Below are 25,345 nucleotides of genomic sequence, written 5' to 3'. Positions count from 1 at the left end.
CAATTTATTCCTGTTACTTTTCTTAAAAGCTCCATGTTACGAAAGCCATGCCAGGCTCTGCCATCTGTAAAGTCAGTGAAGCAAAGCAAAAAGAGTATTTTAAGAACCATATTTTTGACAGAGCTTGATATATAGAGAGTGACTATAAACTCCAAGTATTCTAAACATGAAATAGTTCACCTTACACGAGGGGAAAGAAAGGTAACTAGACAAACACACAAGACTTCCTTTGGAATTATCTACAGAAACAAACCATTTTAGTCTCTCAGATGTGAAAGAGGACTGAAACAACAATGCTATTTAACTGGTGCCACCAAGAAGACAATTCTAAACTTAAAAAAAAAAAAAAAATCTCCTTCCCACAAATATGGAAACCTGCAGAATTGGGAAGATGACTGTCTACACTCTTCTATTTCCTAAAGCCATGCCAACTGCTGCATGGGGAACATTACAGTATTTTCCCAAAGCAGTCTTACCACAGACTACAGTCACATACTTTCTTTTTGTGACTTATTTCATCAAGAATTAAAAAAGTTTACAGTCAACTTACTTCACAATTCCTTGTACTGTATTTTTGTTCACATTCAAGCTTCTCAGATAATCCATTACAAGAATTTGCAAGTCTCCTTCATTTCTCAGTTCTTCTACATAAAGTTCAGTAAACCTGAAATAACCAAATCAATCTGTAACACTTCAGACACCTGACCATATTGAAAAATGTTATATATAAATCTCATGGCATATAACATTTTAAATTTTTAAGCAACAGAAAACTGATTGTTAAGCTACAGACCTATAGATTGTCAAACCTACAGAAAGACTCAGCAACCAGAGTAGCTGACAAATAAGGTATTAGTAATGCTTTCAAGTAATTTATCTAAAATAGTTTAACATCTTAGACTGAAAGTGAACAATGTGACTTAAATTACAATTTTAAACAACTTGCAATAGATACTCAAATGTTACAGCCTGAACAATGAAGTACTGACACAGCAGTAGCTATTTTTTACAAACAGTAGTAGGTATTTTTGACAAATAGAAATGTAAGCGCATTTAAACTTAGGAAGTTATGCTGATGCTGAGGTCTCTTCTTCTGTATTTACATGCATTTTCTTTCACTATTCTTTAAGAGAGCCAATAGAAATAAAACTTTGCTCTGCCCCTAATAACTAAAAATGCCTAGTTACACATAGCTGGTGCATCTTTACAGTCTTGCCCAGTGTTTACAAATCTGGGAAGGGCCTATACATGCAACATGCACCCATGAGGGAAACTGCATCAAGCAGGAGATCTGTGCATACAGCAATAGGTAGATGGTACTGAAGAATGGATTTGCCACAATTCCAATTGCCTTGCCACAGCTTATATGCTTTGAGACCACTATCAAATATTTTGAGTATCACACACAATGCAAACCACCTTGATTTTGAGTGAACAAGACTGGATATGCAGCTTTTTGCAAGGATCATCAACACTACTGAGTTAAGAGAAAGGTTGCTAAACAGACACCAAGCACTTACTCATCTTTATTACTCCCATGAGGATCACAAACTGCTGCAGTAGCATTCCCAGGTGCTGACAGTTTAACTGTGAAGAATAATCATTTCCTACCCCCACAGAAAACACCCTACACTACTTCTGGACCATTTGCTCATGGCTCAGCTACTTCACCAAAATATTCTGCTAATTGTATTTCATGAAAAACCTTCACCATACACCTCTTACAGGTAGTAAATTTGAGTTCAGACTTGCATCCTCAGGCTTCAGATAAGGCATTCTTCATTGGTCAACTCCTAAAACTAATTAAACAATGAAAAAGACAGTGACTATTTTGTCCCAGAATCGCTATTTCCTACCTATTTCTTATTCCTAGAGGAAGATTTCTCTTTCCAACATCTGTAGCTGGATTCATGCATGCAAACAAGCGAAAATCAGGGTGACGGACAAGAGGCTCTAAAGCAAAACAAAAATAAAAGACAAAGTTCATGATAAACACGGGATATTTCTATGTTAAATACAGTGTATTTTACCTAAGGCAACTTTCTATTGTTGCACTAATACATTTTCTGTCAAAATTTTCAGAGAAAAATCCCATGTGATTTAATCAGAAGTACCTGCATCTTCACAACAGCCAAAGCCAAGCGAAACCCTGACATTTTTGCGTGTAGCAAGATGTTGTAACAACACAAAACATTTCAAAAATTATGTGAGCACAGAACTCCTTCTGTCTCTTTCAGAACCCAGTGCCTCCCTCAGCCAGACGAAATCCAGCCTGGGATGCTCACACAACAATTTCTTCTCTCTGTAGCTCTTGAAAGCAGCATTCAGTGACTGCATTTTTTTAATCTTTACATCTGTAAAAGGAGTTAACTTTCTACACAGCAGCCCCTACAGTGCTGTTGAGAACATACCAGTGTTTTGGACGTCTTGCAAAGTACAAAGTCTACAAAGAGCACATTGCTCTCTTTACACAGGCTCATTTTAATGGTAAATGATCTCAACTTATTTTGTGCTACACAGGATAGGAAACTCAGCTGGATACCACAGTACAGCATAAGCAAGCACAGAAATAGTACCTGTGTCTCCTCTGTCTAGTAACACCAGTGACCCAGATGATCCTTCCAATAAACCACTCAGGCACTCCAAAGTCTCTGCTGCAGCCAAGTTAATCTCATCCAATAAAACCCACTCTCCTTTTTTTACTGCTTGTGCCAGAGTACCCTAAAAGTAAGATCAATTTGTTAATCATGCTGCCAGCAATGAAATGTCAACTGAAGCATTCAGATACTGGAAATACTTGGTGTGCAATCCATGGCTTGATGAGACAAATGGCAATTCCAGACCTTTTACAGCAGCACACTTGTACTGCTCTCTATCAATAACAGCAGTCACTTTGCCAGTCACAGAAGTCAGAAAATTATCACACCCTTGTATCAGGTACCAGTTAGACTGGTTCAAATACAACAGATTCAAGATCCCTTATTTGTGCAATCTACCACTGTGGTATATATGTGTCACTAACACCTCATGGGAATACAGTTAATCTGAAGAAATCCAAAGGCACAAGCAGTATTATGCTCCTAAAGAATCTGTAATCCATTAATTAAAACTATACTTAAGTCAGAGGTTCTCCAACTACTCAAAAATACATTTTTTTGTAGAGGACTGGTCAATATTTCACACACTTTACCTGAAATTTGAGAGCATATATTATCAGGATGACAATAAACAAGCATAAATAAACCTCGTGGTTCTTCCTAATCACACCTAATGTCATTAAAACATATTATGGGTTTGAAATGTTTAGAAAAATCCCTTCTAGATAAATAGCACAGATTCTTAATATTAAATCCTTCACAGGAATCCCCAGACAGAAGCATGACCTACTGGAGACTGATCATGAAGTTTTTTCAAATCTCCTGGAATTGAAAAGAAGATATGTCATACTGATATTCTTACCATGAGTCCTAATTCCCTGTTATACACCACTGAATTAATGTGCTGCCACAAACCAGTCTCCCACTGCCCATCTCACCACTGCTTCCTTGAATCTGCACGTTTGATTTCACAGACTTATCATGGCACACATTTTACTTCACAGTAAGGTTCTTGCCAGGAAGCCATTTATATAATACCGATTGCAACCTCTTTTATATACTTCTCCTTATTCCTCACAGCATCAAAAAGCAAACATCTAAATACCTCAACAAATGCAAAGAGAAGGGCATTTTCTGTCATTTTCATCTGTTGATGAGCATGATTCAGTTTAAGACCAAATGCCTCCCACTTTTCCTTCAGGGGTAAGCCTGCAAGCAAAACAAATTTAAGTTTGTACCATCAGAACAATAGCACAAAAAATGTTTAACAACAGTATTTTAATCAAGTTGTTTCATGCAGACAGATACAAAAGTAAGCTCAAGCAACAAAAACATTCACATCCTGCAGACGACACACCACAAATTAAAAAAAAATTAATCTTGTTTTGGTTTTGTGCATGTGTGGTGTTTGTTTTTTTTTTTATTTAACGCTAACCATATGTCAATAGTGCTCAGATAATTTGCTATTCATTCCTAGATAAGGAACAAGTACTTATACTGCACTTTGTTCCAGCATGACTCTTACCAGTCTCTACCTGCCAGAAAGAGGCATGTCAAAAAAAAAATCCAAATTTATAACCCTTATGACAGAACAGATTAACAGTGAACACTTCAGTATCAAAAATTAACACACTATTGCTTATCAGTTACAACAATATTTACTATAGCACTGATTTCAGTTATTTGTTAAAATCACTACCTGAGCTACACTCAGCATCAAACTTCATTAAGAAACTTTGCAAGTTACAGATTTCAGCTTGTCTTTATTTTTGGATTGCCTATTCTTACAATACGTGGTCTTTAAACTCCCTCTTATTTTTTTACTATTTCTGGGCATTTATTTTAGTATCTGCATATTCAGCAGAACCAATTAAAAGAAGAGAAAAGGAGATAAAGTCCATAATTAATTTTATTTAGCCCAAACTGAATGAAAGCTACAACTTCACCTGTTCTGTTGGTCTAGAACCAGAAACAGCTCCATGCAAGGAGAGGTATCAACATCGTCTCAGCCCCAAAATGGGTTGCAAAGTATAAAACAAGAAAAACTTATTTGGGGACAAAACCACACTGGAACAAAATAAAGCACTAGGCAAGTCAGCATCATTGACAGAGGAACCAAGGTAAAAGCAAGCTCTTCAAAATAATTACTACCCTAAACCAGTTATTGTTTTGGTTTTGCAATTATTGTTTGGCTTTGTTTTTCAAACAGGACGTGTTTGTGAGACATAAGCACGTTCCAGGGATGGAAGTATGAATGCATTCATATGGAAGACTGACACACAACCAACCCCAGGACTGATCACCAGCACAGCTAGTAAGTGCTGAGTGGAGACCAGATGTCAAGGGTTACCAGAGGACAGGCAATCTCCACACTCTTGGACATAGCTAACATGAGTTAGAAAAAACAAAAACCCAACCACTGCTCTAACAGTATTCTGAATGTCTTGTTGAAATGTTGACATTGCATTTCTCAAAACTAGAAAAACAAATCTAATATAGAGGGAGGAAAAAACCCCTAAACCTCAAACAAACCCAGATTAAAAAACCATAAGTAACCAGTATTTATCTACCCTCTGCAGTGGTTCAGCACTAATGTGTGTTTGCACCATCTGAAATCTTACCAGACGTATTTTCTTTTACTTCTTTATTAATAGCAGATTTATGAATATGTTGCATTAGTTTTAGCAGATCATGCCAACGTTTCTGTCTGTAGCAAGTCTGAATGTGTCCCAAGAACGTTTGATTTTTCTTCCTAGAGAATGTCTGAGAGAAGAGTTCTTCAAAAGACTCTCGCAGAGGGAGCCAGATCAGCTTGTTATCCACAGGCTTGTAACTGCAGAGAAGCAAAAGAGTAATTACTTATGTGAGACAGAGTCACCTGTGAACTTAAAAAAGAAAACAAGTCCAAAAACAGTTACTTGAAGCAACAAGCTGTCTGGCTGAACCCTTGTTTCCGAAGATTTTTACTCAACTAAAGAACTAAACAGAATTGCACATATTTAAATGCACCTCATGAGGTGATTTTGTAAAAACAGGAACACAATAAGCAAAATCTTCACAATAAGCAAAATATTTGTAATAGTACCGAACAATATGTCCAGTGAATATTACACCAGATTTATATTGAACAGCTTAGCCATTTTTAAAGACATTGGACTGTGTTTTTGAATGACTTCATCACACACAGCTCTGCACACAATTCAGTGAAACTGCTCTGCTTTTCAGCAAGGACACGAAGGTTTTTGCATGCACACGTGTTTATTAAGACATTTATCCTACCAGATACTGTCCATTTGTTTTGCAGAACAACAAAACAGTGGTCAGTGACTCACCCCCCTAAGAGATCTGCTGTGTCACTTTGTTGGTTCATGTTGACAACTCTCAAACGGTGTCCTTGAAACAGAGATAAAAAGCACCATCAATTTGTGGGTTTGTTCGTTTGCTGGTTTTCAAATTACCTTCATGTAAGTTGCAATTTTCACACATTTTTTACCTGTAATATGAGCTAGGTACTGAACTGTTGAGGTTTTGCCAGTTCCTGTTTCACCAACCAAAAGCACAGGCTCTCCTTTGACAACACACACTGCAAGTTGTTCAATCAGTACTGCAGACGGCCGTGTGGCAGCAAAGGTATGTTTTGCCCTGGAAAAACAAAGCAAATTACTCAAAACTAAGGTTTATCAAGGAGCTCATTTCAATTTTACCTTTGTTTTTTTAGTGGAGTGGTTTGATTTAGGATTTTTTTAAATACAGGTCTGAAAAGAAATGGTTCCAAGATATCCTTCTAAGATACTTATTTTGCTCAATATACAACCTAAAAATTCAGGGTTTCCAAATAACTTCCTGTCTTGGGTTGCAATGCAGGATGTAGCCACAAGTATGTATTCTATCACTATCTCTTGAAACCATGTGAGGAAGTGCTGTTTATCTTTTCCACAACCCATCCTTCCTCCAGGGAGGCATCTTCTGTTAATGGCCCATTGAGCCTCACTGCATGACTGATAAAATTACATCATCCCATTGGGAGTTGCTCCAGCCAGGGGGAGGAGCCAAGAATTTCCTACCTAGATAAAATCTGAGATTTGGAACATCACAGCAGCCTTTTTCCACTGGATTCCAGAGGAAAACCAGACTTTTCCACATCATCACTGGACTTTTGGAGAAAAACTGCACCCTTCTCCAGGGTCATTGCTTCAACCAAACCACATCTGTCACTCCAGGAAGACTGCAGCCACCATTTAATCAGACTGCTACCAACACCCTGACTGATGGAGTGTCAGGTTGTATTCTGACTCTGTCACTGTTTTGTTTATTTTTTGGGGTTTTTTTGGGTTTTTTTTGTATTACTGTATTTTTGTCTTAATTTTCCTACTCCCGTATCTTTGCCTGAGAACTCCTTAATTTCAAAATTATAATAATTTGGAGGGAGAGGGTTTACATTTTCTATTTCAAGAGGGGCTCTTGCCTTTCTTAACAGACAGATATCTTTCAAATGAAGACACTTCCACACTGCTTTGAAGACACTCTAGTTCGAAGAAGCTGAAAATCTCCATGTTTTGGCTGCCAGAAGAATGATGCAGACACTCTTAAAGAATAAACAAGGTAAAACTAAGATTGCAAGAGAAAGAGCTCTCATGGTCCTTTCATTAGAGTAAGGATACCCAATTTGCATTTTCCTTGACCCTGCAGTCAACCTGCAGCCTATTCTACTCCACCACAAAACATTTCAATCCACATGGACACTACAGGATATTCTACCTTTGTACAGTGAGAGCCTGGATCTGCTTCTTCACAAGATTCACTCTTCCTACAGAGACTTCTTGTTCCCGTATTGAAATTTCTGGTTTATAGAGTTCACAGAAGTACTCCACCTGTGAAAAAAGCATCAGCATTGCCAATACTAATGTTGTTTACATCACAGTAAGAACACCCATGCCATTCTGCCAGTATTACTTCATAGCAAGTTAATTTTTAATGGCAAAATTCTGTATTTTGCAGATTTTACATAATCATCACCTAAAATAGTGAACGACTTCAGAAGTGTTTTTATCTGTACAAACAACTTTCAACTTACTAACTTGGTAATAGTCTTTGACACCGTATTTTTACTTCAGATACTTGCATGGCAGTTCAACTACACAAACTTGAACAGTTATTTTAACAATAAACAAACAATCTCCCTTAAGAAAGCCCTTTTGTGTAAACAAGGATATTTTGCCACTTGCAGAGAATAATACATTCCTGTAATGACATAATGCAAAGAAGGATGAAGAGAAAAATCCACACAAGTTTCAGGGATTCATCTGTCAACCTAAAGTAACAACAGAGGGAATTTGCGTTGCAGACTTCTACAGTCAGAAATAATTGACAAATAAATTATTTAGTTTAATTCTGTCATTTACAGAGCTCTAGAGAGGCAGCTGATTTTGTAATCATTGAGTACAGAACAAGTAGCAGTCAAGATCATTTTTCTCTCTGATCTCTCCACTTAAGTGAGGGTTTACATTCACTGTAAACCACCTAAGAAAAAAACACGTTCTTTACTACCCTGTGCATCTAGTGGTATCATATCCTTAGGCAGCTGTGCTGTTCCAGCTGTGAAATCCTTTTGCATCAGGAGGCCATTTGCTCTAAAACAGGTTCCCTGGAACTTTCAGAGGAAAAAAAATGCAGCTGAACATAAAATAGGAGAAAAACAGATCCTGGGGTGAAATAGAAAGCAAAAAATCTGTTTGAGACAGAGAAGTGGGTATAATTTTAAATAAAAAAAGGGTATATTTCAATTAATCATAGAAAAACAGAAAGTTATAGACTGCTACCAATAAAGATCATGTTAATTTTAGGTCGACATACCTGCTTTTTGGAAATGTTTAGATAACTTCCAATAATTTTTGCCATTTTCTGTCTGCTCCCTTGGTTGGACAACATGGCTGTGAAACAGTCCAATGCCTGTCAAGGGGAAAACCAACTTCTTGAAAACTAGTTTTGTATAATCTTATCTGACATGCATCATCTTAATCTAAATGAACCTAAATCAAATCCAACCATTGTAAACAAAACTATTTCACTGTCCTCTGACTGAGTCAAACAACAGAGTTCAAAAAGATGCAGTAAGAACTTCTAAATTATGTAATATGGTGGGTTTATACCAAAAATAAAAACTTCTCAATGCCCAGTCACAAAAGCTATTTTCAGACAAACGGATCAAAAAGGAGAAGGGAAGTGACACTGTAATATTGCACTTTACAAAACTGCCTCAGACATATGCACCCAAAAATTTCCCAACCTATACTTTAAACTAAGGAACAGGTAAGTAGAAAAGCAGCCCCATATTATAAGAAAAAGAAAGGACTCAGCCATATGCAATCCCAGCTTGTATCAGTTAAAATTATTTTGCATCATGCTGTTTGCATGACGGCAGTAAATTCTCATAGCACCTTGCTGCAAACAACTTCCCCAGAAGCAACAAAAGCTTCTCATCAGAGAAATCACAACCAGTCCAACTACAGTCCAATTGTTTCAAACAAAACCAAAAAAATTCCCATCTCACGTTCCCAAAGAGAGCATTTTGTGAGACAACACTAGAATTTGAGATGAACTGGATCAATTTCTGGATCAAGTCTTACCGCACCTCCTGAAAAATATTCACTGCTGTGTTTGAAGAACTACTGTCAAAGTTGTAAGCAATCCTGCTGCACCAATTCAGTAGGTCTCTAAAAAGAAAAACCAAAAAGATTTGGTACAAATACGCCAAAATACACAGCATCTTCTTTCATGTTCAACTTAGGTCCCGATATCATCTTCTGGCTCTTGCACATGTAGTTGCTGTGCAAGTTGTAAACACAAAGAGGATGATGATTCTGAGGAGTAGCTGAGCACAAAGACCAAGGTTGCTTATCAACAGACAGTACATATGCCATTAAGGTAACAGTAAAACTCAAAGGTATTAAAGAATCCAGAGAGGTATAAAGCCCCCATTTTTTCAAGATACAGATTCTTTACCAACAAGATTTTCCAAAAGGCAAGAAAAGGAAACTGTGTTCTAGAAAAAACTGATGCTCTTATGCTCCACAAAAATATCAGGTACTACCCATATCTAGAATTTACTAATTCACAAAGCACTACTGATTACAGAAACTTCACATGAGTAGAACTGGTATTAGGTATGAGAGGAAGAAATAATGCAGCATCAAACTACATTTCATCACAGAATTTCCAAAATTAACACTACATTACAGACACAGTTATTTTCAGTCACCTTAAGTTATAATGCTTAGTGTTCAGCATGAAATAATCTGGATAATATACTCAGCTACTGAAAACATTATCTTCTAGCTACTAAGAGAACATTATACAGCACCTTCCAGTTCTTAACTAGTACTGGTATCTTGTGTTAACAATAATTAAGAATAATTTCATATGGCCTGATGCCAACTAAGCACTGCATATGACAAAACCCACACATCCCCCCACACCTCCCAAAAAATAAGTATAGCAAATAGAAAGTTTAAATAATCCAAAAAGAGTTTCTTTAAATGACACTATAATCATTATTTTAAATAAAAAAATATACTTACCAGTTTTTATAAAATTCATGTTAAATTAGTCTAGCTTTTGCCACTATTTCTAAAAAACTAAGACAAACAAGGAAAATAAACCCTTTATCTCTGTAGCTAGCCGACTTCCAATAAACATATAAGAAAAGACAACCTCAGAGATAGCTCTCGTCCCTCCAGACTTGGTTTCTTATGTTCTGATCTCGATTCTGATGCTGCTTCTGCCACGAGACTGGAGTCAGCAGCACTGTTCTCTGGTGCCTGATACTTGTCTCCTGCAAGGTCAATGAAAATGCCTAGCAAGTGGTCTGTCACGAGAGCAAGGTTGGGATATCTCCTTTGGAGGACCTGAAACCACAAACAAAAAAGAAAAAAGTTTAAAAAAAACAATGAAAAAAGCCCCATCTGCATCGGAAAGAAACCAACAGCACCCCAGCTTTTACCAGAAGACACTTCAATAGGTATTTTAGCTAGCAAGCCACATAAAACTGCTCTCTTGCAATCTCTTATCTGAAGAATATAGAAATTATGACTACTATGATACTGATTTTGATGCCAAAAATGAACTTTGCCAACTCAACTCTATTCCAAATACCAACAGGAAGAAGAAAAAGTACAATCAATCCTATCTGAAACCAAATAATAACCATACAACTTGACAACTGATTACAGAAGTCCTTACCTCCTGCCCTTCTTTTGTGACTAAATTAATTTGAGCATTCAAATTGTCTATTCACTCTGCTGACAAAGGCACTTTAAGGGGATAATTTTTCTTTAGTAATTTTCTTCCAGCTCAGTTCTCTCCACTAAAGCTTGCCAACCAAAATATTGCTTCCCAAAACTACTTTTCACAGATACAGACCAAGAAAACTGGTCCTACCCTGCCAGACTGCCTTTTAAGATTAACTAGAAGAACGTGAGCCTGTTTTCAAGGCAAGCAGGCAGGTATTGTCTAACATTATCTCTTCTATTACCACTGTGCAATCTTAGTGCTTAATTTATATATTTTTGTGAATTAAGCCACAAAGTTGAAGAAAGAGAATAAAAATAACCTAGTGGTAAGCAACACAGCTAACACTCAAGTTGGTTTTTTTAAATAAGGTTTGATAGTTGTTCTTGCCCCATTCCTAACAATTAGCTGACAAATGTCAAGAAAGGAAAAAAACCACACAGATATTTAAGGCCACCTATAATTGTGCTGGCTGCTGAACGAGGCCAAAGGAGTGAATGAATTGTACTGAAAAAACCATCCTCTCCATTCTAGAAAATTCAGAACTTTCTCCTCAACTCTTCTACTGTATTTCACTACCTTTTCCCTCAGCCAAGGGTCTTTTAGAATCAGATCCTGTTTTGAGCTCTGTATCACAAGGAGACTCTCCAGAGAATTCTATTTTCATACGAGCCTGGGCTGCTTTAATATTCTGAAGAACTGCATAAAGCAAACACCTCCCAAGTACGCTAACAAAAGAAAGATGTTAATAAAAGCAGATATTTTTAACTCATAACCAACCGACTATTTTTCAATTCAAAGTTTAGAATTAAGAGTAAGCTCAGTTTTCTTTTTTGCTATTTCTCTCTGTTTTCAAGTCTCTGTGGGCTAATAAGCAGCTAAGTAACTTCATTCTTAGACCCACACAAAGCACAATTGTGTCTGTCAAGGCAAGTTCCAGGAATCCCTGTTCAATTCACTTCAAATTTTCCTGACAAACTGCCTGTTGACTTCAAAATTGGCTGAAATTGTAAGGATCTATTGTAGAACTTGAAGATAAAATAAGGATTCAATTAACTACTGAAAAACATTTATTACCCTAAGCTGAAACAATTATTCACACGCCACAACGGAGCAACACAGCCTCATACCTCCTTGAGTTCTCCTTTGCTCATGTTATCCAGATGTATTTTGGTCCAGTATTTGTCCAGAAGAGCAGCATGGCTGCTTTGCTGCCTGTACCAACCTCCAGCACAGCTGAATATCCTAGATCAAACCAACAATGAAGAAACACAACACACTGAGTGTGGTTGAAGAATTCAGCACTTTCAGTGCATTTCTGTGCATCAAAGAACGTTACATACAGCTGCTACAGCATAATGCAACAGGCATAAATTTCAGTTTGTCACTGTACTGCCACGTACCCCACCTTGCCTATCCATACTTTCCCCAATTACTTGTTATCACAGTGTTTTTCTTCCTATATGGCAAAATCTCCATAGAGGTGCTTTCAGAAGGACTGACTCTCAGTTGGCTATCAGAAGCAATACATAGAACCCTTCGTAAAGGGACAAATCTGACAGAAACAGCCTGTGAAATACCTTAAAGGATCTGTGATCTTGTTGCAGAGATGCAGGAAAAGCATCTTCAGCCCTGTCCCCTCCACACTATTTCACAATTATTCTTCCTCATCCTCCAGACTCCACTCTTTCCATCACACATTTCACTCCTTTGTTCTTTTACTACAGAAATAACTATTCAGTCATGTGTTTTTGCACATGCAAAGCATTAGATTTGGGGTTGTGGTTTGGCTTTTGTTTTCTGGTGGTTTTTTGTTAAATTTTTTCTTCTGTTGTATTGTGTTTGGTTTCAGTTGTTAAAGACCGTTTTGGAGCTGTAAACTGCAACAGATTTATAGAATCTGCTCTAATGAGCCAAATGAAAATCACAATTTGCTGTTATACAAACTGTTCATTGATGTGCTGGTTTTGGCTGGGATAGAGTTAAATTTCTTCATAGTAGCTGGTGTGGGGGTGTGTTTTGCATTTGTGACCAAAACAGTGCTGATAATAAAGGGATGTCCTAGTAACCCTGGAGCAAGGCTTCCAGAAAGGCAAAGCCTTTCCTGCTTCTCAGGAAAGCACCAGCACCACCCCAGCAGAGGAGGGTGAGGATACACAGGGAGCTGGGGAAGGAGAGCTGATCCCAACTGACCACAAGGATATTCCATATCAGATGGGGTCGTGCCTAGCACATGAAGCTGTGGGAAAAAGGAAGGCTGGGGATGCTTGGAGTCATATGGTTCGTCTCTTTGTGTGGAAAGCTTTTGCTTTACCTAAACTCTATCCCAACCCTTAATTTTTCCCACTTCCACTCTTCCAACTCTCTCCCCTATTCTACTGCAGGGGAGTGAGCCAGAGCCTGTGTGGTGTTTAGTTGCTGACTGAGGTTAAACCATGACAACCATGCATACAGAAATAAAAATTCTTAGGAAATGGGGCAGTTAAAGAAGTTGAATACAAAAGACTCAATTCCAGAGAAAATAGATCAGAAGAACAAATTTATAGAAGACAAAAGCAGAAAAATTTGTTAAAGGTTTTTTGAAATAAACTACAAAACATTTGGAAACCATGTAACTGCCATTTCCCAGAGACCCCCTAATCTTTAACCCTGATACCTTTATTATGTCTTCCTAAACAAAAGTCACTTTGACATCCGAGGCACGAGCCACTATGACAGTGAAACAATCACGCAGAGTATATTATATTTTTTTCTGGTTAGAAAACAATACAAACTCCTGTATCAATGCAAGACTTTCATAACTATCAATAATAAACCTTTTTCACACAGTAATTCCTAAGACTGGTATTTTGTCTTGGTGATGGGGTGTTTTTTCTTTTTTTGTAGGATTCCTCCCAGCAAGGCTCGTTCCTTCAGCCTTGTTGAAGCTATTTTTCTGTACAAAGATTGGGATTCACCCCAACCTGCTTTCAATTGGAGAAGAAAATTCAGTTTCTATGACTTGCTTGTTAATTGGAAATTGCTAAAATACTCCTACACATGTATCTTGTACTAAAAAGTACCTTGGACTTAAAAACAGGATACCCATATTCTCAATCTCATCTAAGTTTAGAAACCTACCTCCTAGTTGCAAAAAACTGGAAGCCTGGTGCGACTTTTAAACAGTCACCACGACCAGGAATCAGTAACTCTCTTTTCTCCAAAAGAGGAATCAGCACAGATATCTGGAGAGAAAAAGAAAAATTATAAAACTTGGTTTTTTGTCACACTTACAGACAGCACAACCATCCACACTTATTTCACACTTGAGATGCTGGAGCAATGCCAATGAGCACCATTACGGTGCCAGCAACTGCTATTCCCAGAGATACACTCTCAAGTGATGCTAACAGGCATTGCAGAGCTCCCAGCAATTTTAATCAGCAGTGGAAAACAAAGGTGTAATGTTTACTTACCTTTTTTTCTCCTGTACTCAAATTCATTGATAAGAGAATGGAAATGACAGCCTTTACACATCATGTCCAAATCAAAACTATTTATTTTTAAATTATTAGAGACATTCAGATCAGAAGATGTATTTTATCTGCCAGAACAAAGACGACCTGTGTCTCAAAAACCATTCTCAAATATCAACCTTTCTCAGTGTATATACTGCTACCCCAGGAGTTTGGTATCTATTTAAAGAATCTACCCTTCCCTGTGGAAGGATGTAATGGTGGTGGGAAGGGAGAGAGAGGGAGGGAGAAGGTATGACCACACCAACCCCCCAGCACAGAGGCACAAAGAGATCCTCTGATATGGAGAAAGCAGGATGCCTGTAGGGAGGACCTGAAGAAAGGGATTTGATGAATGCAGGATACTCAGGGTATGCTCATTATGAGTGCAATGAGTTGAGTCCACAGAAGCAAATAAGTGCATGACCCCCTAGCAGTGATCTGTCTGTACATACAAGCAGTATCCATTTGCTTTCTTATAAATTTTCCATTTCTATATCTGAAGCCTAGAACTTAATAAACAAATTGTCAGGTTATTCAGTCATACAAAGGATGCTTTATGGAACAGATATGAAAAGAAACAAGCAGAATGTCCAGCAGGCCTATGCAGCAAAAGGACCTCTATCACACCATTTTTTCAAATTACTTTTTTTCAGTACTTCAAGAGCAAGGATGACTGACTAACTAGTTGTTCTAGAGCCAAAAATACAGGAAATTTGTTAAAACTTATAATGCTGAGTGCAACAGTCCATTTTTAATATGTAAGAAATGTGTAAGACAGTGTAAGAAAAAATATGTGGAAGGAGGAAAAAGCCCCACACAACAAAACACACACAAAAAAAAAATCTCATTGATGGCACCAGCCTCATATATTGACAATATTCTGTGGTATTTAGGGCCACATTTGGTTTCAAAAACCAAAACATTATTAGACACGTTATCAGTGTCAATTCCAATTTTCCAAGTAGCATAAGAATCAGGGTCATGTCTACTGTGTAACAAAGACAAAATCTAATGAGGTGTGCAAACATGTGAAAAAGGACAGATATATCATTTCCAACCCCTTCCAAAGCAGCAGCATTTTCAGCATGCTGCTACAGAACCCTGGAGATGAGACTCCCAAAACTGCCTGGTGGTCATTAGGACCAGTACCTTAGAGCAAACATATAGCTACATACCACATCCAGAGGAGCATAATCGATGTCCTCCAGAAGTATCCAGTGACCTTTGGTAACAGCTTGTGTCAAGGTGCCAGGCTGCCACACAAACTCCCCTGGCACATCTGTGCAGCGATACATCCCCAGCAGAGTCTGTCACAGAAACAATGGGCATATCAGACACCTGGGCATCACCTCCCCAGAGGAAAGGATGGCAAACACCTAGTTTCCACCCTACTGAACAATCTGTCTGGCAATCTGTGCCCAATTTTTTTAACTAGGAAGAAAAGTTTCCTGCCTCCAGTGGTAATATAACTGAAACTTAATTATTAAAACAAATCAGGTACTTGGAAGAGAATTTATGAGCTGTGCCACCCTAATTTACAAGCAATCTAAAATAACACAGGAAACTGTCTAGAGTCACACCAAACCTTAGTTTATGTTTTTGAAAGACTGAGGTAGTATACAGAACTGTAAGTGGAGTTATTCAAAGGTAAAAGCCAGTCAAAGCTTTGCTTTTCTCTCAAATTTTAACTTCAATATTTAAGCATTGCTTTAAAAATGATGCTTGTGACCTTACTGTTGCATATTTTATATCTTTTAACTTCACCACTTTTTCTTAAATTTGATGGCCTTAGTCTCGTATCTGAGAAGATACAATTGTGAGATGGTGAAACCGGGTCTTCCATGCAAGCAAAGCAGGTGCTTATGCATGCTAATATAAACCTTCTGAAAACTTCTGGCAGACAGTAACCACCTTCAAAAACTAGTAAAGTAAATTGTGTCAAACATAACTCAAGCTCTTACATTCTATATGCAAAACAAGAAGTACATGAAATTGTTTACAGATAGAGCTTAATCATTATTATGCAACTGCAAGCCACCTCAACATCCCAGTATCTTACTTTATCTCACCTTTATCACAAAAAAAGGTATCAGATTAAACTGAAATTAGTTCACTTAAATGGAAATGAAAGTGTTCGTACAACCTTTGGCATCAGAATCCTGCTTTTTCCAACACAAATCAATTTTTTAATTAAAAAAGTAGAGCTCTTTCACATAGAAAAACTGATAGAACATAATTTGGATGTATTTGAATATAGGTTCAGCACAATTATGCAAAGAACTTAAAATCTACTTGAAAACAAGTTATTTTCTTGTTTATTTATTCATTCTCATCAATATCAAGACCAGTACTACAGAGCTGAGCATTGCAGGGTCCTTGAGTGAAAACATTATATTATCAGAAAATTAAGTCCATGCCTTAAGTAAAAGTTATGTCGCATGATCCAAACATAAATCCATCAGTTACCTTACTATCAGTTTGATCTCCAAGCTGAACTTTCAAAATATGAGGAGGTTTTGCTCTTCCTGTAACAGCTGCTAAATATTCTATTAAAGAAGTTTTGCCACATCCTATTGGTCCTTCTAATAAAACAGGAGTTTGATATGCTACAGCAATAGCAAGGTTTTGAAGATTTGTGAAAGCAGATTCAACCAAAACAAAGCCGCTGGTGTAATTTTCCTGTTCAAACATAAAATTTGGGTTACTATACCGAAATTGCTTTTCTTACAGTTATACAACACAGAACAATTAAGAAAGTGAGTCTAACAACAAGAAATATTTTGGCCTGCAGATCTGCATATCAAATAAAATAAAGGAGTCTAAAGTTATACTTCTTGACAGATACTAACATAGATTTCATCCAAAACCTATTATAGGTGAAATCCTTAATGAAAAACATACAACTTAATCCCAAGGGGAATTCACACTAAGTTGTCAGTACAGGCATAGTAACTATTCAGTCATAACTCATGTCAATTAAACACAATTTTCAATATGAGCAAAATTAAGTCATCAGAATGGATGCAAATGACAGGACAAATCAAACAGCAGTTGCATTCAAATGATGCAAATATGAATATTAATTGAATGTGAGTATTTACTTCTTTCTGTAGAGGCCAAAGTATAAGATCATTAAACTCAGTGAATGAAAAAAAAGATACATTCAATAACATCTGTATTTTATTCAGAATTAAATTAATTCAGTTTATTGAATGGTAATTAATCAATACTACAGATAGTTTCCAAATATTCTGACTCTTACGGTCACTTACATATCTAGATATGGCACAAAAATTAGTGCTTTGTGCCAAAAGGCTCAGAGGAAAGAAATCAGAGCACTGAAACAAGTGTCTTGTATTTAAGTCTGACCTTTTTTTCAGATATAGTTTGATATACTTTTCTGGAAACAAGAGAACCTCCTTCCCCTCACAGTTTGCTCCTATGTTTTCATCAGACCTAAGCTGCCACTGGAACCTCCCTATTGTATCTGGAACTACACTGTAGACCAGATCAGTGGAACACTTGTGGCTATTTAAAAAATAAAAGCATTCCTTTCAGGGAAGTTCTCTCCTCCCTCAGGAGATAAAGAGTATTCTTTCAGTTTATAGCATGGCCTGGCTTCAGCAGAGCTGCAGCAGCAGTGATGCTGCCATAGGAGTAAGAACCTTCTTAAACAGCTCTACAGTTTTCCCTGCCACAGTGAATTCCAAACCACCCTCTCAATCCTATTAAAAAAATCCCAAAAGGCTAGAAAACAGTGAATTCAAAAACAGAAGTGGGGAGAAAAACAGGAGCAAAAGAGGAATTTGGAGGAAAAATCCTCTTTCCTTGCTTGAGCTACTCAAACCTGGTAGTCTTCATTTATTTCTTTGTCCTGTTGTAGATCGCTGTTACAAAATTAAACAAAAAACTCAGCTAAGAGCTAAAACTGAGCTAAAGGAGAAAAACAGTCAGGAATACTGGCTGTAGCTACAAAGAGGGATCTGAACAGTTTAAGTTACATAGCAATTTAGAAAAAAAAGGTTAAATACTATTTGTTTAAAACATTTATGCCTTCAATGGGATTCCCAAAACTGTAAGGCACTGTAGAGTCTGCAATACACTTTCTCAAGTGGTGACAGTAAATTCTTGCTCACTTCCTTTCCCCTTTCTCTGCCTTCTGGAAGAGTTTAAACAGTAGTCTTGTTTTCTTTGTAGAGAAGAACTGAGCATATGTTTGGAGAAGGGCTGCATATAAGATGCCTGTATAGCACAAAAAACCCTACAGGGGTCATGCAGGTAAAAGCAACTGTCCCAGATCCTGGCTTTAGTCAGCTATGGATTGTCACCCCAGTAGACTGGAGTTACTATGTAAGGCTGAATATTCTTCTGTAGTATGTTTGTACAAACTGCTACAATGGAAAATTGACCAGCACTATTGCTCCTTCACTGCTTCACTCACTGCAGAGCTTCTTTGAGGTGCCTGAATTATACAACACTAATTTGCAGCACACACTGAGAAAGATAAAGATACACACGCTACCCACAGTATCTCAATACCGTCTAATCGGGAAATAAAGTCAGTTCACTGTACTTAGAAATTCCTAAAACAAATAAAACAAACATGTACTGATTTAACTGTGGATCACGTACCTGCTCTTCAGAAACATGCTGTAGTCTAGGCAGCACAATGCCACAGACAGCTACTACACGTGCACAGAGGTCGCCTGACACAACATGTCCCTGAGTATAGTGTAGTTCCTTCTCCTTTTGCCAAAATGAGGAGTCTGGATTAGCCAAAACCAAGGCTTGTTCCACATTCTGCAGCTGGGATTCCTCCAGCAACCTGTGAAACCCATGTTTATTAACTCAGCTGAATGCCATCAAGAAAAACAAATAGTGTTCAAGATTTTAAAAGTCCTTACTTCAGTCTGAAATGTATCAGCTCCTCAGGATTGAATATCTTCTTCAGGAAAGATAATTTATGCTCATCGTTCATGCATGTAACCAGAGCAAGACAGTTTGAAGTATACCTAAAAATTACATTTAGAACAAAATATGTCAAAACAGTTTTGAGAAATGTGGTTAGACAACTGTCAATTGCATACCAAAACATCAAGTTTGGAAAAAGTGCAGAAAAATTTATTCATAGAAATTATTTTAGCACTATGCTTAACATGCTTTCAGATTAGACAAATATCTCAGAACTGAGGAAAGCAATTCTACCATGGCACAGTTTTAATTTATACACCAATTAACTAACATTACCCTGAAGAACTGAATTATCAGCAGAAATAAAATAATGGAAAGCACTTTCCTAAGTAAATGAATGCTAACAGATGAGACAAGGAAAATGAAGTAATCTTTGCCCATTTTTTTTCTCCTACCATTTCCCTTCCACAATTGCATTTCATGCTATTGCTAAAGTAAACTTAATGTAATGAAATCAATTCTGAGTGCCTAAAAAAGCCAACAACTCCCAAGTCTTGACTACATAAAGCTGTCTTGCAACAAAGAACCGTTCAATATAAATCATAAATCGGTTTTCATTCATTAAAATGTTGTTTTTAACTTCCAGGAATAAAGTTTTCTTGTGAGTGTGATGGGGGGAAGGAAGTAGACAGAAGATTGTTTCAGGACAAATGTTTAAAAGCCAGCTCATTCACTTACTTGAGACTATTGGTTGAACACCAGGTAAACCAATTCTACTCAATGAACTGAATTACAAGTCCTATCCCTTTTTCTGACACTAAGTATGTCATTTTGAAGAGCTTCATAAATGATAGATTTGACAACACTCTTGGTTCTGCCCCTCCTAAATTATACATCTTACTTAAATTATGTTTTACTAACACAATTCCAAATTTATGTTTTAAAATGTGAAAAATAAGTGAATAATTTTCTTTTAAAATAAAAACACTATCAATAATACCATTGACATAAATAAGGTAGAGGATGTAATTAGGCTGAAGCCCTAACATGAAAGATCTGACCAAAATCCCACATGAAACCTGTAACAAAGCCAATATGAAGCACAGCTTAAATAAGCTAAGTTTTACAGCTGCTGAAAAATCTGACAACTGAAAAAAGAACCAACTTGGCCAAACTGAAATTATTTGGAAAGATTCTCTAGACCATAGTTTTAAGCACTACTAAGGCTAGCCTAAAATTCACTTTGTGAAAGATCACTACAGCTTTCAAAAGGGCAGTTAAGAAGTTCAAGTACAGATACCACTGGTATGGATTCCTGGTATTACTTGGTATTGCTCTCTATTACATGTGAACATTGTTAATTACAATTCAGCGAAGAAGATTTGGAGGTTTTTACTTACCAACGGACTAAAGTGTCATGACTCCTTAGGAGTGGAACACACACGCTCCAGTCCCATAGTTCCCGGAAAACTGATGGCTCCCTTTGTAAAAATCTGTAGGCAGCCTCCATGAGGTCCCGCAGCTTCATTCGTCTGCGCCCGTATCGGACTGTGCTCGCATCTGAGCTCTCCAGGAAAAGCCTCTGGAAAACTGGTGATGTGGTTTTAAAGTATCTTAGAGCAAATCTTTAGAAGAGAGAGAGAAGGAGATGGAACACAGACATGTATGTCAGAAGGAACACATAATAAAAATGTCAGGGCACCAGGTTCTAAGACAGTAATTGACAGTACTAAGGCTTATAATTAACTTTGTCCACACAGGGAAAGACAACCACTTCAGCAATCAGCTGACAACAGACAATTTACCTTATTAGAAATCATTATTTAATTATCAAGGGGAAATAGTACTGCCTTTGGTGAAAACTCTTTGATTGATCTCGTTTACTGCAAAAGTAATACTGATTCCCACTTACGCAACTTTATATTCTACCAGCCTAGAGGTCCAATATTAAACTCAGAGATTTTGGTTGTGAACTATTTTCATGGCAGCTGTTTTGCTTTTCTGTAGATCACAGATGGAAGTCAAATTACATCTTACAACATGATTTAATTAAAACAAACGGCGTGTGAGACTTGTATTTACTTAACAATTATTTCAGTTCAAAACTGAAACTTTGTTGTGGTGGGAGACAATTCAAATCCCGACACCACCTCTCCTCACCAGGGAACAATAAGAAGGACACACTGCCTGGATGACATGTTAACTGCAATGTTAATGGTTAATGACTCCAACAATTGGCCATTTGCAAAAGCAGCAGTGCTTTGCTGAGGATGTGCAGAGTCACAGCCCAGGGGCAGAGGGGGTGAGCACCCATCACCGGGGGCTACAGGCTGGGGTTTGGGCCCCCCTGGAAGAGATCAGTAACAAGCAAATCCTGCCGGGTGGGATAATGCTTTTTATCATGACAATGTCCTGCCTTACACAAGCGCCTCAGCTGTAAAAACTTCCCTCGGGGGAACTGCTGGGACATGCACACTGAAAGTTTATATCCCTTTTCATGGAACATAACTGGCTCAGCTGCATTAGAGATGAATCACAGATCCATGAAGTGCCCCTAGATTTGCGTTTAGGAACTTCTACCAGAGAACTGGACACGATCCACAGGGTTGGAAAACAGTGTAAAACTTCCCTCCACCAGGGGAGGTACCTGGGCATTCCCACCTGAACCTGAGTGTTTATTAACCCAACAAATCTTGTGTCCCACGTGCTTCCCCCAACTTCTGATGGATCAACACTTCAACCATCACTGGGACCAATGACACTGAAACTGCAACAACCAAGTCTTGCTGCTGGATCCATGGGTAGTAAGATCTTCCTATTCTTACCCTCTTTCTTTCTATTCTTATCCTTTCCTTACTTTCCCTTACACATTTTCTTAAGTGTTATTTTGCATGCTTATACATTACTATATTTCTAAAGGTAACAACCAGAACTGCTACATATCTCCTTTCCATTGCAAGCATGTTTAGAAAACATTGTTCTAAAATCAACAACATACACACACACACACACACACACACGTATATATAAATACACCAGTCAGGATATTTCTCTCTAATCCATCCCAAAGGATCTATTAACAAGAACCTGAACTACCCTGCCTCCAGGGGCAGGTTGTAACACTTCCAAGTTCAAACACTGACATCTCATTACTCACGGCAAAACATCAGGGTGGTCAGCAACCAGCTTGCTCATTGCTACACACAGCCTTTCATGCCGATCGTGGTTGATCTGGCCACCAGCTTTAATAGCCTCTGCATTTCTTTCCAACAAATCCAGCAGGATGGGCCGAACCTGGCGGCCGATCAATACAGTACATTCTTTATCCAGCAATAACTGCGCCAAAGTATTGAGGATGCACTGACGATCCTGCTGAGTCCAAACCTAAAGGAATAGGAAGTGAAAACAGGTTAAGTGGAAAATTACTTTGACTTTTAACTTCAGAACTATTCATGCAGGAGTCAGAGTGAATTTTACAGGAACAAATAGTTCAAAACCAGAAGGGAGTCCAAAATCCTAAAGCAAGTACTCAATTGACACAGTTCTCAGCATCAGAAAAAAAAATAAATATAGAAGGAGTAACATGCAGAATGATACACTAAACAGGAACTACAAAGTAGTCCCAAAATCCTAAATCATACTTTACAACTGAAAGATAAAGCAATTTGTAATTTTTTTAAAAGAGAAAAAGATTGGGAAAATGTTGAAACAACTAACACATCTTTCTTCCTAGAATTTCCATTGATTTTAACAGCCTGGTCTCATGACAACCAAAAGCATTTAAGAATTTGAGTTCAGTTGCTTCATGTTCACTATCTCTTTACAAAAAATAAGCATTCAATCAGTCATGATCACAACCTTATTTTTATAGTTCTGACAAGAATTACAGTGAGCAATGCTTTTAACAAGAAGCAGCTTGTATCTGCAGTTTTGAAGTTGAAATTATTTTCCTTTTTATACCATTACACAAAAAGAGTAATTTAGTTCTTTAAAATACAAGGAAAACATATTCACATCTGCTAGAAGAAAGAAAACAACCCAAACCAACACACCTTAATCCCACATCTCCCCTAGCCTTCCTACCTCTGTTACTGACGTACAAACCATTGCTTGTGTCTTTTCCTTAAATTTCTCCACCCTTTGAGCTCATGTTACTACCCAAGCATTTCTCCACTTCCATGATGTTTTTAACACATACTGCAGCATAAGTAATTTTGAAAACCAGGATTATGAATTTGCACTGTAGTGGTTTTGCTCTTAACTCTCAACTTTTGCTCTCAACTGAGGTACATACACTACAAATACCAAACCCATCACGTTAACTGCAAGCAGCTTCTTAGAGTCATCACGTTTGCTTTTACACAACACAAGTTTATCTGCCTGTCATCTATCACAGCAGCATCAAAAATAATTCCAAAAATGGAGCAAGGCCCTGTTCATTACAGAGAATCAGATTTTGAGTGGCAAAATTACTGATAAGCTGCTCAAAGGCAGAATGGCTCAAAAGAACCAGAAATAAACTCCACTGGAAAAATAAAAAGTACCCCCAGTTTTCAAATCAATTACATCTTTGGCTACCCAAAAAAGGCACAACAGGGTGCTTAATTTACTAACCACAGTTCTGAACATCAAATAAAGCTAGTTAACAATAAAGTAATAAATAATGTGATTGACTCAGAAAAATTCTGTGTTTACATATCTACTGTACAACAAATTCATGCCATCACCAATTTCCTGAGAGGAAGCAGTTTTTTTAATCATTGTGTGCAGTACCCCTAGGACATATAAAGCTCTTCCAAAATCACAGCGGCAACATTCACATTCTACAAAGAGACTGTCTATCTGATTTCAGAGCCTAAATTAAAAATTTTATGGAAAAACAGAATACTGTCAGAGGGTTGGTTTTTTTAACTAAATATGGATTTATGAAATATCAGCTTTCTTAACCAATAGCAATAGACAGCTGATCTGAGTCTGGGATAGTAAATCTGCACATGTGGTTCCAAACCGTTGCTTTAAGGAAGTGCCACAAAAAACTGTGCCTCCAAACACAGAACACATATACACACGTTCCATTATTAATGAGACACAGCTAGGACTGAGTCAGACACGCTCTCAGCTGCTGCTCCAGCAGCAGGATGCACATCTCCTCCCCAACTTGCAGGGCACCTTTGCTCAGTGCACAGAAGGTACAGAAATCTTTAATAACACCTAGTTTAATCTAAACCCTAAATTCATAAAAGAAAGGATCAAGCAACAAGCTAGCTGCTACCACATGAAATCCACATTTCTGCTTGTGACGCACAGGTTACACCAGACACAGATTTAACTCTGGGATACTCCTGAAGAGTTGGAGGGCACGATGGCCACACATGGGAAATCTTTCTTCCCCTCCAACACAGGAACTCATGTTCTCATCTCTGTTTCCTCATGCAGCAGCTGTATGACTGTGCAGCAACCAACTTAGCGAGACTATCAAAATTAATCCTCCTTACAAAGTGTTACACAGGGTGGGAAAGTTGAATGGATTTTCCAAAACAGCACTCTTACTTGGTTCAAGATAAGCAACACAAAGGTGTAGCTTGGCCTGGGGAAGAGGCTAAAAGAAAATAGAGCAGCACTACTCTTTTTGGCAGCTGTTCTATTCAAGATAAACCAAAACACAAACCCACAATCTTCCTATAACCCACACAGCTCAAAGGGAAAAAAAAAGCAGGGGTGATAGGTAGTCTCACAGGGAGCATAAGCTGGAACTTCCTAAACCTCCTCCAACACATCTTTGGACAGGTATCTCCCACACAAGGGAGAATGCAAGCAAGAAGTTTCTTGTTGACTTTGTATCATTGCCATAGCATGTGCCAAAAACCACAGCTCCTCAAAAACCCAGCAGAAGGACACAACAATACAGACCAAGATGGAAGGAAAAGTGCAACACACCTTCTCTTATTTCTAATGCTACACGATGTAAAGCCTAACTTATATTTAAAATAAGATGTTGGAGTCACTTTTTAGTATGAAAAAACCCTCTCCCTTAGTTGCCAGAGCATCAGGACA

At 37.7% G+C, this 25,345-nt stretch overlaps 1 protein-coding gene across 1 annotated transcript in view; it reads right to left on the bottom strand.

Annotated features, from left to right (window-relative positions):
* MDN1 (midasin AAA ATPase 1) overlaps positions 1-25,345 on the bottom strand; it is a 92,349-nt gene that overhangs the window by 64,547 nt on the left and 2,457 nt on the right. The window contains exons 2-20 of the mRNA XM_033054512.1: positions 22,449-22,675; positions 20,692-20,916; positions 19,285-19,392; positions 19,013-19,205; positions 16,847-17,059; positions 15,556-15,687; positions 14,004-14,107; positions 12,014-12,128; positions 10,308-10,501; positions 9,229-9,310; positions 8,451-8,546; positions 7,356-7,468; positions 6,091-6,239; positions 5,930-5,990; positions 5,219-5,430; positions 3,703-3,806; positions 2,577-2,721; positions 1,857-1,953; positions 551-664 (exon numbers count right to left, since the gene is read on the bottom strand). Of these exons, the coding sequence (XP_032910403.1) occupies positions 551-664; positions 1,857-1,953; positions 2,577-2,721; positions 3,703-3,806; positions 5,219-5,430; positions 5,930-5,990; positions 6,091-6,239; positions 7,356-7,468; positions 8,451-8,546; positions 9,229-9,310; positions 10,308-10,501; positions 12,014-12,128; positions 14,004-14,107; positions 15,556-15,687; positions 16,847-17,059; positions 19,013-19,205; positions 19,285-19,392; positions 20,692-20,916; positions 22,449-22,675 (2,684 nt within the window). The remainder of the gene's footprint in view (positions 1-550; positions 665-1,856; positions 1,954-2,576; positions 2,722-3,702; positions 3,807-5,218; positions 5,431-5,929; positions 5,991-6,090; positions 6,240-7,355; positions 7,469-8,450; positions 8,547-9,228; positions 9,311-10,307; positions 10,502-12,013; positions 12,129-14,003; positions 14,108-15,555; positions 15,688-16,846; positions 17,060-19,012; positions 19,206-19,284; positions 19,393-20,691; positions 20,917-22,448; positions 22,676-25,345) is intronic.

Source organism: Catharus ustulatus, chromosome 3 (assembly GCF_009819885.2).
Source record: "Catharus ustulatus isolate bCatUst1 chromosome 3, bCatUst1.pri.v2, whole genome shotgun sequence".
In the NCBI taxonomy this organism is placed as follows: Eukaryota; Metazoa; Chordata; class Aves; order Passeriformes; family Turdidae; genus Catharus; species Catharus ustulatus.
The sequence above is the reverse complement of the archived record's forward strand: the minus strand, read 5'-3'. Positions and strand labels throughout refer to the sequence as shown.